This window comes from Schistocerca americana, chromosome 7 (genome assembly GCF_021461395.2).
Source record: "Schistocerca americana isolate TAMUIC-IGC-003095 chromosome 7, iqSchAmer2.1, whole genome shotgun sequence".
In the NCBI taxonomy this organism is placed as follows: Eukaryota; Metazoa; Arthropoda; class Insecta; order Orthoptera; family Acrididae; genus Schistocerca; species Schistocerca americana.
Genome location: NC_060125.1, coordinates 471,166,713 through 471,180,350, shown reverse-complemented (window position 1 = coordinate 471,180,350; position 13,638 = coordinate 471,166,713). Strand labels below are relative to the sequence as shown.

The window sequence follows — 13,638 nt, the reverse complement described above, 5'->3', positions numbered from 1 at the left end:
ATTTAGTAAGATTGTTTAATTATCTGGCCAAACTATCCATTCAGAGTACAATGACCCACCATCCCCAGCATTTTAGGGATGACACCTGACAGTTCACAAAATTTCAAAATATACGTTACACTAGCGTCTGTGTTGGCAAGCATAGTGCATAGACCTAAGGCCAAACCAAGGGGCACCCGATGTCACTATATAAAGAGATGTATTCAAAATACGCTAAACTGAAAGTGGCGTACCATAAACTTCACACAGTCATGGAACCTCCCACTAAAAGGGGAAAATGTAAGGTAAAGAAGTCCTATGCACAGTCTAGTGAGCAGCATTTCCTTCATTTGGTTGGTATCAAGTCCGCCATGACTGCAGGGTCGATTTGAGTGACCACAGTTTGCTCCCTTCCAAATCAATTGGTATCCATTTAAATTCCACTGCCATACAGAAGTTCCTGTGAGAGCTATTGATCAGAGACAAATATCCTTGCCTTTATATCTTTTTGTGCTGGTGATTTACATGAGAGGTCAGGGGGAGCATAGACAGTGCCTGGCTCTGTTTCCTCCATGTGGATATCAATATCCTCGACGATAAAATCACGATTGGAAATGGAGAGTTCTCACTGATTTGATGGTTAACTGCCAGTTTCGCTGATTTTGAATGACTTTTTGTTCGGTGTTTTTCCTTACTGATAGGAAAGGCTGGTTGAAGGTTAGAGGAAATGTCTTAGTGGACCCCTGATATGGCTGAGGCTTCAAGTTCTTTGCTGACAAATTCCAAATGGGGCCGGGGTAAAGTACAGCTTTCCCCCCACAGGTGCCGTGACTAGTGCATGTACTCATGCTTGATTCTGTGTGGAGGCATCACATTTGGTGACTGACTTCTTAAGGGCTAAAGCAAAAGAAGTTGCAAATGTCAGAGGCAGTATAGCTTTAAAAGCTTTTAGCTTCACCAAGGGGATGCAGCAGTTGACTCCCCTCCTGAAATTTCCTTTCATCATTAGAAACTCGCACTTCCTGTTCCATACTGGGTGGCCCCCACAGCAGTTTACACATTTCAGAGGAAGTGTTGAAGCATCGCTCAATTTGCGAGCTGGGCCTCTATACAGTTTCTACAAGTAGCCATCCCATTACATACCATGGGCATGTAACCAAATCTTTAGGATTTATTGCATTGCATAGGGTTGGGAACAAACACTTATAGCTTAAGACAGACATAGCCTACAAGAATTTGTTCGGGTAATTCGGATGTGTTGGAGGTCAAAATAAATGTTATAATTTTTTCCAATGTGCCACTTACTCTCCTCATATAATTTTGCACTTCCACAACACCCATGTTTTTCCATTTTCACTTAGTTGCTTAGGGCCCATCTCCATTAAATCAGAGCAGCTCACTCCACCTTTACAGAACATGAGGGTGCTAAGCAACTCAGCCACAACAGGGTTGTCACCTAAGGCCTTGAATGCTTGGTGCGACATTGCAGTTGCAACTATAAGTGCTCCATTATGAAGTCCTTTACCACTTTTGAAGGACCTAGGAATGTCCTACAATCCCTTGTGTATACAGAAAGGACACATCTTTTCAAATGTTCCCTTTGTTCTCTTGATTGCAATGGAAGAGTTATGGTAGACTAGTTCTTTGTTACATAATTCTCTGACAGTACATCCTGTTCCTTCAGAAGCAGAATTGAGTTGAGATCACTCCACAGGAACCCCACAAGCCACTAGGGAAACAAATGTTGATCCATGCTGAGTCCAGCATGCCTGTGCAAGTGTTATACAATTTGGCGGGGCAGGTGCCCCAGAAGTTTCCTACTAGAGCCTCTTTTACCTGATAAACCTTTCACCCCATCAGCATGTATCACACTTGGAGGCTGAGGGGATTTTTATTGGGGTATGGACCTTCTTCATGGTCCACATGGTGAAGACAAGGCCTCCGTACTCCTAAATAAACAATGTTCCAATACCGCACCTATTGCTGGTCCCCGAAGTAAGCATAGAATTTGTGGTAGAAGGGATTTGGCAGCACTGGTCAGTTCTCAGATTGGGAAACCCAGGGTCACAGTGATTGTACCCAACCACTGCTGGCAGGGCTTCCTGTGGAAAAAAGAAGCCCTCAATTTTCTAAGTTCATCAGGCTCCTCCAAAGTTGTGGGGCACTCTTCATCAGGCTCCTCCAAAAACCTTTCTGGCTTTGGTGGCCCTGGCATCAGCTGTGCTACAACCAGTGTAGCTCTCAGTGTCACCGAGACATGCAAATCGTCCTGCCCAGCACTGGAAATGCCTACAATAAAGTGGTGGGGGCCATATAGAGAAAGTCTTCCTCGTGTTGTGCAGCACAATAATTTTATTGTAAACGCTCAATTTTTTTTAATTCTACCAGGCGAGCTCAGAATAGAGAAAGCGAGCTGTAAACAGCGTGCCAATTGAAATGTCAAGACATACTATTGATATTGACGAATATCAGGATGTGAAGCAAGCATTACAAAACAACCTCCAAGGTAGAATCACAACTGTCATAGTAAACAAAGTAGTGTTAAGCAATACACAGTAACTTCAGCACCAGAGCACCACAGTAAAGTCAAACGTAGGCAGAAAGACCCAAGCTTGGAGAGACAGACTAATTACTGAATTACTACAGCAAGACAAGTAGCACTGATGAGACGAATAAATGAGAGAAAACACACATTCATGCACCCAGAGCCATCAAGGCTAGGCCCTTTAAATATCGAAGCTGTTGGACCTCAAAGACACTTCCAGTTGTGCTTCCACTCTGTCCATATTAATTGAACAAGATTTAATGACAGCCTATTGAGTTTCAGTGGAACAACAAGTTGATCAGTGGTAGTCTGACTGCTACATACTTGCTAACTTCAACAAATCATGGATGAGAAGAATGGTGTGAACCAGAGCTTCTCCACTATGGGTCAATGCAGATGATCTGCAAACTCATCTCTGCCCCAACCATGTGTGGTGCATTTGTACAGCCCCCTGGCTGACTTGCAAACATCTACTGCAGTCTTTGTCAATCCATGATTAAGGCATAGCCTTCATAGCAGCCAACATCCTGGACCACAGGTTGCCATACGTGGATGCTTGATGCACTGTCTACGACAGTGCTAAGGTGGGAGCTGGACTGTTATCTCAGAATGCATGGGCAGGTGACACCTTGTTCCCCACTGCTGCCAGTGCAGCATGCGGCAATGATCTATGGGGCAATCTCATGTCTCGTTGACAAGGCGTCAGCACTTCTTCATGATGTGCATTCACCTAGCTGCCACCACAAATACACTTTATAATTCTGTAAACTTAACACAAGGAGTAAATGTTATTACAGGTACCACTGTGTCACACACATCTCCTCACATAAACTGGACCACTCACCCTTACTCCATGCCCGGCCTCCCACTCACAATGAGACACCACTTCCCCAGGTCGAAACAATAGCTTAAAAAATCTTACCTGGCTCACGTTCATTGATGAAGTCTTCATCATCTTGACTCAGGGCCAAGACACCTTATCTTAATTCTTCCACAGCCTCAACAGCCTTTCTTTCTTTCACTTCACTTGGTCCTCCTCTACCAAATGTGCAATCTTTTTGGACTGACCCCTAACATTCTGATGGCTCCATCCATACCTCTGTGCACATAAAATCCCTAGCCATCAACAGTACTTTCATTCTGATAACTATTATCCCTTCTACATCAAAAAAACACTCCCATATAATGTGGCACCTACAGATGGTGTACCTGCAGTGACGAGAATTCCCTTGCCTAGTATGCCTTCACAAATAGGCACTACACACCAAACCCAGTCCACAGACAGATTTCTCATGCCATAGCCTCAAACAACCCTAATCCTCTCAACCACACCCAAGAACCAGCTGAAAAAGGAGCACCCCCTCATCACCCAGTATCATCCTAGACTGGAACAGTGAACCATATCCTTCACCAGGGATTAGACTATTATAGTGCCAAGAAATGATGAGAATCCTTCCAGCAATCCTTCGCACTTCTCCCAGAGTGGTATTACCCCATCCCAACAATCATGCGGTATCCAAGGCCCTTCCTTACACTGCACCCATCCCCACACAGTGCCACAATAGTCACATCCCTGTGGAAGACCCAGGTGCAAGGCCTGTCTAATACACACCCACCCTATCTTACTCCAGTCCCATCACAGGGCCACCTGTGAAACACTCAGCCATACATCTGTTCAACTGCAATTTCTGTGTGGTATTTTATGTGGGTATGACTACCAATCAGCTGTCCACCTCAGTGAATGGCCACTGATAAGCAATGGCCAAGAGCACAGTTGATCATCCGGTGGTAGTACATAATGCTGGACACAATGTGCTCCATTTCAATGGCTGTTTCACAACCCATTCCATATGGTTCCTTCCCTCAACACCAGTTTCCATGAACTGCACTCATGGGAGTTGTCCTTGCAACACTTCCTTTCTTTCCGTTATCCTCCTGGCCTCGATCTCTGCTAGCCCCTGCCCCATACCCATCGCCACCCTAATCTCCCTCATCTTTCACCCAAACTCCCCTCCTCTGAAATCTCCCCTCCCTCTGTTCAATAACCCCTCGCCCAATCCACTCCTCTGGGCCATCATCATTGCGTGCTGCAGAAACTCACTGGTACCTGTGTAACATTCTTTTGTCACACACCTGCTACCTCCAGCCCAACCATCAGCTACCCTTTCCTAACCCTCCCTCTGAGGTCTTCTTTCCTCCCTCGTTAACTATCAGATGCAGCCCCTCACCCCAGTGAAGCTGCAGAACTGCCATTCCAGCAATGTAATATGTTCCTTGCTGGCCATTGTGCATTGTGTGAGAAGGATACACTATATAGCTATGAGATGTCTCCAATTTCACATTTCATTCAAGGATATTACACAAAGTAAAAAATAGCTGGCTGCACATATCCAAGGAAATCTAGAATTCTAGATTTTTACCATAGTGTCCTTTATGAAAGTTGGTGATATTTATATTTTCTTGCATTGCTGTCAAAAATAGGTTATACAGTTTTAAGACTAATGTTTGTTGAGGTTTTCTTTTGAAGCTCGATTGAGAAAAAAGCTTGTAAAAAGGTGTGAAGTTTTCCTTTAAATATTTTTCTTCTTTCAGTTCTATTCTATCCTGATCCAATCAATGCATTCTTTTGTGGACTACCTCAATCACACTAGGCTCAGTGATAAAATAGTTTCTCGAACAAGAGTTATAATTTGTCACATTGTAAATCTGTATCCAGCTAAGAGCTAAATTTCCGTGACCTCAATTATGTATGTATGTTCCACCTTCCAGACAAGTAGGTGTCCTAGTATAGTATATTCAAAGAGTGTAAGAGAGAATATTACCTCATCATAACAGGTGTCAAAAATCCTAAAATTTTGTGTTTTACTTCTGAACAAAAGAAAACACACAATAAATTCATGTACCGTATTTACGTGAATCTAAGCCACACTTTTCTTCTGGTTTTTGTAATCCAAAAAACCGCCTGTGACTTAGAATCGAGTGTAAAGTAAGTGGAAGTTCTGAAAAATGTTGGTAGATGCCACCATAAGTAACTTCTGCTGTTGAATATACTTTATGTAGCACTACACAGGTATGCTTTGCAGGCACAAAGATAAATACTGGCGCCAAAATCTCTGCGTCAGTAAATAAATTAAAAGAAACGGTAGAAGACTGTAAACATTATCCCATGTATTCTTTCGTGTTTGCTGCTATCTCATTTAAATCCGGAACTAGAGTGAGACAACAGCAAATGCGGAAGAATATACATATCATGTCACATTTATATTCAGATATTTTTCGTATGCTGAATAGTGAAACAGTCAAAAATGTAGCACAGCAACTGACTAGATATTTAAATCTAAGATGACTAATTTCTGTGCAGAATGTAATGTATTAAAGAGGTGTCTGCAAAGACTTTCAAATGGAGAAAATTTTTTGCTAAACTCTCGTTCAGAACATCATCTATCATACACAGTCTATTATTTGGTTCTTGTTGATCATTATCAAAGACAGCAACAGTGTAAGTAACAACAAATAGCAGTCTCTTGCCATTGTTTCGTTTATGAGACAATACCTCTTTTTTTTTTTATTGCAAGCTGCGGTAGCGCCACAGAAGCAAGCCATGCCGCGAGCAGCGACAGGTCGTAAACACTCATTATCAGAATGGGACAAACAATACATGACACAGTACAATAATGCATTTTCAGCTTAGAGTGACGTAAACACTCATAACAAAGAGAACGGGACTTATTAGATCAAAGCAAAATACGCTGTCGATTCAAACCAGATGAAGCACGTGAAAAAGGAAGGGTACCATTGTAAATATGGACAGAGTGCCTGACACATAGTAATGGCTACTTGGCAAAGCTTAACTGTTAAGCTTACGACTCAAACCAAACTACTGTAGCTGTATCTTCATCTATTCGACCTCAATTGTGGGTCATGTTACAATGGACCAACTTTGTTTCTATTTGGAGGGGTGGTCTAAATCTTTTCTCTCCCCTTGAATTTTGAGTCTCAAATTTCAGGCGCAGCTTAGATTCGAGTAAATATGATATACGACAGAAAACTCCTAATGAAGTAAGTATGTGCTGAAATTGTGTTAAAAAAGACAGAATGTTGCATTACAACAGCTTTTCCTGTGTCCACTTTCTAGGCAGACAATGTGAGCATGATACTGAAATGAAGACAAATTCACTTATAAGTGGTTGTATTTACTTTGTCACAACAATGTACATGACTTACAAAAATTGTTTAAGTGAAATACATTGTATATGTAGGCAGTGTTAGCATTTGTGAAACATATTACTACATTTCATAAAATGACTCGATTCTCAGCAGTCAGCGATCAAAAATACATTACTAGTTACTCGAAACATTCATCTTTAGCAACACCACAAATGAGTTCACACACGACACAATTAGCACAACTGTTTTTTCTGATTAATATTTTTGCATAACTGGCTGGCTAAATATGCAAGCAGATTGTTTTTGGAGACACATTATAGCAATAAATATTCTTTTGAAATTTATGAAATGGTATGATCATGTTGACAAATTTATGATCCTTAAAACAGAATATCTGTAAAATATGGTACTTGTTTTGTGTTACTGGGTATAATACACAGTTTTGAGAGACAACTTTTACTTAAATAATTACTTCATAGCAGATAAATAACTTATTTTAGAGGGCTTTAGGGGATATTGCAGTACTGAAACTGACAACCAAATCAAAATGATAGAACAGTAATTTCAAGCCTTTGAAAGGACCAAAACAATTTACATCTGGCATAATCAATGCAGATGTAAAGTGACTTAGAAAATAATAAAATTATGTATAAAATGGGAATTCATTTTCAACCTGAGTATTTTGGTAACTTTTATATCCCATTTTCATCATTTGTGGGACATGAAGAAACATAACGCTACAAATCCCTAGCCTCAGAAATATCTTGGGCACATGTTTCCATCCATTAGCTGGCACCCTGTTAAGAAAATCTTGGATCTTAATTGTCCTCCTCATTCTACCAAAAGCCACCAGATGAACCTCCACCAGGTGGGCTTTGAACTCTGATGCACGATTTCTTGGTAGTATTATCCAGTTCCTCTAAAAAACAAAATACAGAGAACAAAATCAGTAAGATTGTATATTTATATGTTAAAGAAATAGTATGTTTATACACTACAAGAAGATAGCAGAAGCAATTGGAGCTTTTTGTTGTTGTTGTCATCATTTAAATTTCTAAATAGAGTGCTACACCAACTTTGGATCGTATGTTAGGCAGCCACCAACAGTAGAATACAAATTCGCTTTCTGGAAAATAAATTGTGTGCTCTCTCATTCTGGTTTCTACAGCTGCATTCCTCAGGGGAAAGTTGTATTTTAACCTACAAAAGAAGCACCTTGAGAGAGAAAATATTTGCTGCTTAGTATCTTCTACACTGCTGCTGAAGTAATGTCTAGGTTATATCTAAGGGATATGAAATTTTTGAAGAATTTATTACCTCCTCTATGCACAACTGAGAACCACCTCAGTAACAAAACATGAGGAATATGTAATCTACATCAAGGTATCTAATGCAATTGACAATGTAGAATTAATTATATTAATATAATAGAGGGAAACATTCCACGTGGGAAAAATATGTCTAAAAACAAAGATGATGTGACTTACCAAACGAAAGTGCTGGCAGGTCGATAGACACACAAACAAACACAAACATACACACAAAATTCAAGCGAGTGTATACCCGTCCTTTTTCCCACTAAGGTAAGTCTTTCCGCTCCCGGGATTGGAATGACTCCTTACCCTCTCCCTTAAAGCCCACATCCTTTCGTCTTTCCCTCTCCTTCCCTCTTTCCTGATGAGGCAACATTAAATTATGCTCTGTGCAAAATTCTACCAGGCGGCTTCCTTTTTCATTCCTTTCCACAGTCCAGATTCACCTACTAATTTTCCTTCTCTTCCTTTTCCTACTATCGAATTCCAGTCCCCCACAACTATTAAATTTTCATCCCCCTTAACTATCCGAATAATTTCTTTTATCTCATCTTGCATTTACTCAATCTTCTCATCTGTGGAGCTAGTTGGGATATAATCTTGTACTGCTGTGGTGGGTGTGGGTTTTTCTATCTTGGCTACAATAATGCATTCACGAACTGTTCATAGTAGATTATCTGCATTCCTATTTTTTAAATTCATTTTTAGACCAATCCTGCATTACCCCTATTTCATTTTGTATTTATAAACCTATATTCACCTGGCCAGAAGTCTGTTCTTCCTGCAGCCTCACTTCACCAACTTCCACTATATCTAACTTTAACCTATCCATTTCCATTTTTACATTTTCCAACCTACCTGCCTGATTAAGGGATCTGACATTCTACACTCAGATCCACAGAATGCCAGTTTTGTTTCTCCTGATAACAATATCCTCCTGGGTAGTAAGCACCTGGAGATCAAAATGGGGGACTATTTTACCTCCGGAATATTTTACCCAGAGAATGCCATCATCATTTAATCATACAGTAGAGCCGCATGCCCTCAGGAAAAATTACAGCTGTTGTTTCCCCTTTCTTTGAGCCGTTCGCAGTACCAGCACAGCAAGGCTGTTTTGGTTGATGTTACAAGGCCATATCAGTCAATCATCCAGACTGTTTTCCCCTGCAAGCACTGAAAAAGCTGCTGCCACTCTTCAGGAACCACACATTTGTTTGGCCTTTCAACAGATACACCTGCATTCTGGTTGCACCTATGGTACAACTACTTATATCACTGAGGCACACAAGCCTCCCCACAAACGGTAAGGTCTACAGTTCCTCTTAAGAAAAAAAATATTTTGATCTCCAGACATTTGTTAGAAAAGGGGTTTTACTGTGTGATCTTTTGGCCAGTCTTCTTAAGAAAAGATAACCACACACACATTCACACAAGTAAGTCCACCTCAAACACACGAATTACTAACTCCAGCCAGTCCGACTGGTGCATACGGTCTATCCTTTTTGATAATATTGTTTATATTCCAACCTGGACTTTCCACTGTTTTATTTTGACACATTTCATATTCCAGAATTAAATTTCTATTGAAACAGAAACTCTCTTTCTGCGGCCATAAATGTTACTTAGCATTGTGACAGAATGTGGGTCAGACAGAATATGAAGTTCATCTGAGGTTACATAGAATAAAAATTATGTGGCATTACTTCCAGTTCCATTCTGACATTTTTTTGTACTATATAAGTAAGAGTCAATAGTTCAATCTGTATTAATAATATTTATTCCCATCTGTTATTTTAATATTAAAATTATTTATTCAAGTGACAGAATGGAACATTCATTGTAACAGAACAGGGCTAGTACAAAACAATTCATTTGAACCCTTTTTAAAAAAATATTGGTTTCCAACATGCACAAGTTCACAGATTTTACATTTTAACAAAAATTTACCCACCTATGAAATGTCCCTGATGTAAAAGCAAAGAAATTAAAACCTTTGTCAATGGTCGATCTCAGGCACATCAAGAATTTGAATAATATCAGTCCTCGGTACCCATGCAGTATTATTAGCCTTAAATGTAAGTTTACTTGATTAACTCAAATGTTTACTACCACTTCACCAGCTAACAACCAGTCAGTTACCTTTCAATCAAACATGGATCTCAGATGACGCTACAGTTCAGTATCTAAGATTTCATGTTCACATTTGTTGGCTTTGCCAACTTGCAAAGAAACTGTTACCTTCTGAGCTAATCCACACCTCAACTTGCCCTACACGTTAGTCTACATTCCAAAAACGAATATAGACACAGAACAAATATAATCAGTGTTTTGCTCTCTTCCTGTTTGCAAACATATGGCATAGCGCGCTGCATAATCTTTACATTACGGGAGGAAGCCAACATCTGGTATACATAGGTTCAGTTGGCACAATTTGTTGTCTGCACTGTTGTTTCCCAAGATCATGTCTTGCTCATTAAAGCCTACTGTTAGAACTTGTCCTATGAAGTGCTTAACTGAATTTATTGTTGCAAATTTCCAAGAGGGCATAACAGGCAAACGCCTAGTACAGGCAGAAAGGAGGAGGAGGAGAAGCTGCAAACTGCACAATGACAAAATAAACCACATGGACATCTTTCTTTTCATCACCTATTTGATTACTGACTTCATTATTGAGAGTGTGCTCAGGATTCACCAATTCCCCTTTATCTGAAACCAAGTGAAACTGAAATGCATTTTTGGCAATAGAATGCTCTTTATAATTTATTGTGTATTGGTATAAGGCTTCCAGACAGTGTACAGGGTGAACATCAGGTATTTTATGGGTATCGTTAACGGATGCATCAAAGACTCATGCTTTCCAACTTGATCCATAGGAAAAATATATCACTATTGAATTTCCCCCTTTTTTTGGCAACCTCAAAATGGTAAAATGAATTTGTAACCTGATATTTTCCACCCAGAGCCTCATGCCATATCATTAAATTTCACAACCAACTCCAGCAACACTGCCTTTCCCATGAACGTACTGTCACGATAGATTAGGCTAACATCATGTTAACCAGATGTAAAATGAGGAAAAGGCAACCATTCGCTAGTAGCAGATCGAAGTGTGAAGCACAGTAACACATAACCGAAAACAACATTCAAACTAGCTTCCGAGCCCTAGCAGTTTTTCCAGCAACAGTACACACATTCACACACACAACCACACAGACACCCAAATGCACACTCCTATGGCCACAGCAAGGCTAATTATTGATACACTATTATGGAAAGCAGTTGCCTGAGCTGATGGAGGCTGGGAGGGGACATGGAAGGATGAAAGTACGGGGTATCGGGAAAGAGGCAGGACTCTTGACAGATAACTTCGCAGCCACACAACAAGACCAATGAAGTACAGGAGTGAGAGGTGAAGGTGAAGAGGGAAGGAGAAAGGAAGAGGGATTGGAAAAGGGGGGGGGGGAGCAGAGGGAGAGAAAGGGGAGAAATGCCTGCGCGAAGGGGGGTGAGAGGAAGAGTGATGGGAGGTGGCAGAGCATGACCTGGATGGAGAAGGATGGTATGGGCAGAACAGAGAATGGAAAAGGCAAGATGAGGCAGTGGGAACAGGTTAGCACAGGTTTAGGTTGGGGGGATTGCCAAGAGCAAAGGATGTGTTGGAGAGAGAAATCTCATCTCACAACCCCCTAACATAAACTTCTGCTAACCTCATGCTGGCTTCTTCCTTCTCTCTTCAGTCCACCCATTCCTTCTCTGTCCAGATCATGCACTGTCTTCTACCACCACTCTTCCTCTTCCCACTCCTTCCCCTCCTATGTGGGCATTCTCCATCTCCCCTCTCCCTTCCCCCTTTACCACCTTTTCAACCTCTCTCCCTCTTCATCTCCATCTCTCTCTTCTGCCCCCCCCCCCCCCCCCCACCCTTAGGTTCCCATCTCTCTCATCCTATATCTCTTTCTGCTGTACCCTCTGTACTGTTTTGGTCTTGTTGTGCAGCCATGTAGTCATCTGTGCAAAGACCTGCCTCTTTCCCACTATCCCTTAATTGTGTCCTTTGCTACCCGTCCCCAACTCATCAGCTCAGTCAAGTGCTTTCAACAATCGAGTATCAAAAATTAGCCTTACTGTGGCCATGGGTGTGTTTTTCTGGCAGTGGATGTGGTTGTGTGTGTTAATGTGTGCACTATTGCTGGAAAGAGAGTTAGTGCTTGAATGCTAGTGCGAATGTTGTTTTCTGTTTGGTGTTTCTGAGCTCCGCACATCGATCAGCTATAGGTGAGTGGTTGTCTATACCAAAATGTAAAATTTGTGTTATAACTTATAAGTCAGTCAGCAGACATAAATCATTTTGTTAGCATCACTATGTCTCCGTAAGTGAGTCCAAAGTGTGCTCTGAATTCACAAGGGATCAATGATAAAGATTGCAAAAATAAATTGCAATGAACATGTATACTGATAGAAAAACAGTAATGTGGATAACAGCCCAAAGGAACTAGCAAAATTATCTAAGACAACTGCCAGTGAAACTATAAATAAAAATAAACTTAAAATGACAGAATTAATGGATCTCATAACATCAAAAGGGGAACACATTTAGTTTTTTCTAGCCTCATGACAACATAGTATATTCTAGCTACCATTAATGTAAATGGAATATCTCCTAAAACAAAAATATTAAATTTTCAGCACTCTGTTTAAGCATCAGAAAGAGATGTGGCAATGTTGTAAGGTGTGGTTTTGGCCTGTGTGACAAACATTGCAGGTTATAACGCTGTTGTAAATACAGGAGGACAGAGTACCACAATTTTATACAAAGAAAGAATGCAGTGTGTACTGCAGCATATCCTACATTTGCAGCAAGGCATAGCTATAAAATTTCAAAGTGTTCAATTCACTTCACTAACATTTATGCAATTGCAAGCTCCAGTGCCAAAACTGTAAGGCATGAATTTTATACTTGAGCAATATCTGAGCCTTCAACTGATCTCCATAACCCAATTATACTGGGTGGAGACTTCAGTTGTGCTCTGCATGAAGAAGAGCAGATGCTGAACCATAATATTTTAACAAGAAATTGCAGACATTAACTGCTGAACTACAACCAATAAATACCTGAAGGCTCCAACGCCTCTACACCACCGCTTATATATACGTGATTGCTTCATCAATGAGAAGATTAGATAAAATTTATGCTCAACACATATTCCTTGACAAAATGTATACATATGAAATGTGGCAAGTGAACTTTCCAGATCACTCAGTTTATAATATTGTGTACCCCCAGCCCTGCCCTTGTCATCTAGTACTACTCTGGACTTTAATACCTCTACATGCTACTCTGCCAAGGCTATGACTTTCTGAAGTCAAGCCCTGAAATGAGATCCTCTCTCTCTCTCTCTCTCTCTCTCTCTCTCTCTCTCTCTCTCTCTCTCTCTCTCTGAGGTCCTGTCCACATGACCCATCCTCACATTCTGTTACCCTCCTGACCTCTGAAACATCCTAGCCAAACCAACACGATCCAGTCTCACATTCTGTTATCCTCCTAACCTCAATAACATCCTAGTTAAATCATACAGCATTCCCAAAATATTAACCTTATTCCAGGGTCCCTACACCGCTTCCATCATGCCCTTT

The 13,638-nt window shown here is 40.7% G+C and overlaps 1 protein-coding gene across 2 annotated transcripts in view; it reads right to left on the bottom strand.

Moving 5' to 3' along the window:
• Positions 1-6,696: 6,696 nt before the first annotated feature.
• The window catches only part of LOC124621908 (dihydropyrimidinase-like), a 262,444-nt gene continuing 255,502 nt past the window's right edge, over positions 6,697-13,638 (bottom strand). For both annotated transcript variants that reach the window (XM_047147407.1, XM_047147408.1), the window contains one exon: positions 6,697-7,610. In XM_047147407.1, coding sequence (XP_047003363.1) covers positions 7,528-7,610 — 83 coding nt within the window. In that variant the 3' untranslated portion in view covers positions 6,697-7,527. The remainder of the gene's footprint in view (positions 7,611-13,638) is intronic.